Here is a 2768-nt window from a genome sequence, read left to right on the forward strand (position 1 = left end):
CAATACGGATAAATTTTGGTATGCATCTTCACACAAGACGTGTTTGTATTGAAATCTGGAAAGCTCGGCTCAGAATACTGTTGTATATATCGATACGAAATGGATTTGCGTCCGTTGAATTTTCGCTTCCTGTGTACAATTCTGCTAGTCTTGGTTTACCTTTTGCAGGTAAGCTGTGCTTCGGGAATTGGTGGTCATAGTGGGATGCCATCAACTCTCAGGAAGAATCGTCTGCGTGGTAGCTTTCCGGAGAGATTAAAGAGATCTCGAATCACTAATTCTGCGGATTCCACTATAAGTAAAGCTTCGTTAGAAGCGTACAACTATACCCAAGTTCTGGACCATTTTGGATACACGCCAGAGAGCTATCAAACCTTTCCGCAGAGATATTTCATGGACAAGTCCAACTGGGGTGGCGCTCAAAATAATTCTCCCATATTTGTATGGTTGGGTGAGGAACAAGACATTACAGCCGATCTATTCGTGGGCATCATGAAAGAGCAGGCTCCTAACTTCAAAGCTCTTTTGGTCTACATAGAGGTAGTGTTACAATTTCTCATTAACTTTAAAGCTCTTTTGGTGATTCTATTGCGCTTCTGCTTTAATTAGTATGTTATGAAGGCTAATTGTGGTAAGGTATGTAGCATCGTTATTATGGAACGTCAATGCCATTTGGGGGAGAGCAGGAGGCTTATGCAAATGCGACCACGATGGGTTATTTCACATCCACGCAGACCTTGGCAGATTATGCGACAGTCATTGTCGATTTGAAGAAAACATTAAATGCTGAGAAGTGTCCAGTCGTTGTGTTTGGTGGTTCCTATGGTGGAAGTAAGTAGGATTTATTTAAAATGAATCAGTATTATCTCTTTAAAGTAAGTGGGAATCAATAATTGAAATGGTATTGTTGCAGTGCTAGCTGCATGGTTTCGCCTTAAGTATCCTCACATAACAATCGGTGCCCTCGCATCATCTGCTCCTCTCCTTTACTTCGACGACATCACTCCCACTTATGGTTATGGCAGCGTTGTCACCAAGGACTTCAGAGTATGTTCATTCATTTGTTTCAGGTTAATCTGACCCTTATTATCTCTAAATTACACTTTTAAAACTATGATACAGAATGCAAGCGACATCTGCTACAGAAGAATCAATGAATCGTGGGCTATGATGGACAAAATCGCGTCTAGCCCTCAAGGCTTGCTAAACCTAAGTAAACTATTTAACACTTGCCAGTAAGTAACAACAACAACGTACTCATACCTTTTATTAAAAAATATACCGGTAGTCAAAATCTCTTGACCGGGTATTTATGCTACAGAAATATTACTCATACGGTTGCCCTGTACGATGTCCTTGAAGATATCTACGAGTCCGCAGCACAGTACAATTTTCAACAAGTTGAAGGAGTAAATACGTTACCTAAACCTTCTTTCCATATCAATTTAACTGCTTATGAATTTAGTTCTCTGACATAACCTATGCTTACTGCAGATCTGCGAAGCAATCAACAGCCTACCCGGAGATACAGACACTGTTAGCAGAATAGCCCATGCTGCAAGTTTATCATATTTAGCCATACCATGCTTGGATTTGAGTCCAATTACTTATTCCGGATGGGACTGGCAGGTATCTACGAATTCCTTCTTTTAAAAGAGCAAAGTGATGTTAGTCTGCCCATCTAACAGCTTTTTTTACTCTGCAGACATGCACTGAAATGGTGTTTCCAATAAGCAATCCTCCTGGCACGACAATGTTACCTCCCTCCGTCTTTGATATCAATTCCTACTCAAGGGAATGCTACCTTCAATTCGGAGTCTTGCCACGCCAACACTGGGCAACAACTGAATTCGGAGGACACGTATGTAAATATTAATATACTACCGAATATTGGGGGAAAAATGTTACAGTATATTTATATCTTAAACAAGTTTTAAATACAGTTAAACACACGCGACAGTTTGGTTTTAATTGATTTTTACACCATTGGTTATAATTGACATGCAGGATATAAAAAAGGTGTTGAAAGATTTTGGAAGCAATATCATTTTCTCCAACGGTTTAAGAGATCCATGGAGCAGTGGAGGGTAAGTAACTCTTCTTACGAGATTTGGTGCTTATTAAATCTTTGTACTACTTTTTACCTTATTGTTAATCAATTTAATTGGGCATGTTGTGAATGGAATTTCAGTGTGTTGGCGAATATTTCTGAAAGCATTGTAGCTATCACCACCGAAGAGGGTAAGTTGGCTCAGATCGTTTTTCTTTCTTCTCTACAATTTAAAAGAAGTAATGCTATCTTATAAGAATGTAATGGCACGCAGGAACTCATTGTGAAGACATTGTACCAAGCACTAACGACGATCCAGTCTGGCTGAAAGAACAACGAGGAAAAGAGATAATGATCATCCAGAAATGGATTAATGATTATAATAACTAATGTGAATTGCTTGACCCATCCATGGCGTTGGTGAGAACTAAGATACTAAAAGGTGGTAAGGACTTAGATACTAAAATAGGAATAAATAGATGGATATGTATATATATGTGAATATATACACTAGTAGAAGAGATTATTGAATATTTGTATTGGTCATGTATTATAGATTTATGATTTTAAAAAAAATATATACAAACATTTTGTCAATATTTATTAATTATTATATTTATTTAAATTATCAGTTTATTTAAATCTTATAATCTAATAATTTAACAAATATATGATTATATTAGCATCTCAAGAGAACTATTGTTGATTAAATGCATCA

The 2768-nt window shown here is 37.2% G+C and overlaps 1 protein-coding gene across 1 annotated transcript; it reads left to right on the forward strand.

The window, feature by feature from the left end:
• The first annotated feature begins 294 nt into the window (after nt 1-294).
• On the forward strand, nt 295-2440 carry LOC131072652 (uncharacterized). Its single transcript, XM_058008886.1, has 10 exons — nt 295-540; nt 645-831; nt 914-1047; nt 1123-1235; nt 1322-1409; nt 1495-1629; nt 1706-1861; nt 2008-2087; nt 2192-2241; nt 2325-2440. Exons 1-10 carry the CDS (start codon nt 394-396, stop codon nt 2438-2440), a joined length of 1206 nt encoding a protein of 401 aa, XP_057864869.1. The 5' UTR covers nt 295-393.
• Nucleotides 2441-2768: the final 328 nt, after the last annotated feature.

This window comes from Cryptomeria japonica, chromosome 10 (assembly GCF_030272615.1).
Source record: "Cryptomeria japonica chromosome 10, Sugi_1.0, whole genome shotgun sequence".
Lineage (NCBI taxonomy): Eukaryota > Viridiplantae > Streptophyta > Pinopsida > Cupressales > Cupressaceae > Cryptomeria > Cryptomeria japonica.

Coding starts and splice junctions, on each gene's coding strand:
- LOC131072652 (XM_058008886.1), top strand. CDS start 394: ATGGACAAGTCCAACTGGGGTGGCGCTCAAAATAATTCTCCCATATTT. Junction 832..913: donor TGGTGGTTCCTATGGTGGAA/GTAAGTAGGATT, acceptor GTATTGTTGCAG/TGCTAGCTGCATGGTTTCGC. Junction 1,236..1,321: donor AAACTATTTAACACTTGCCA/GTAAGTAACAAC, acceptor TTTATGCTACAG/AAATATTACTCATACGGTTG.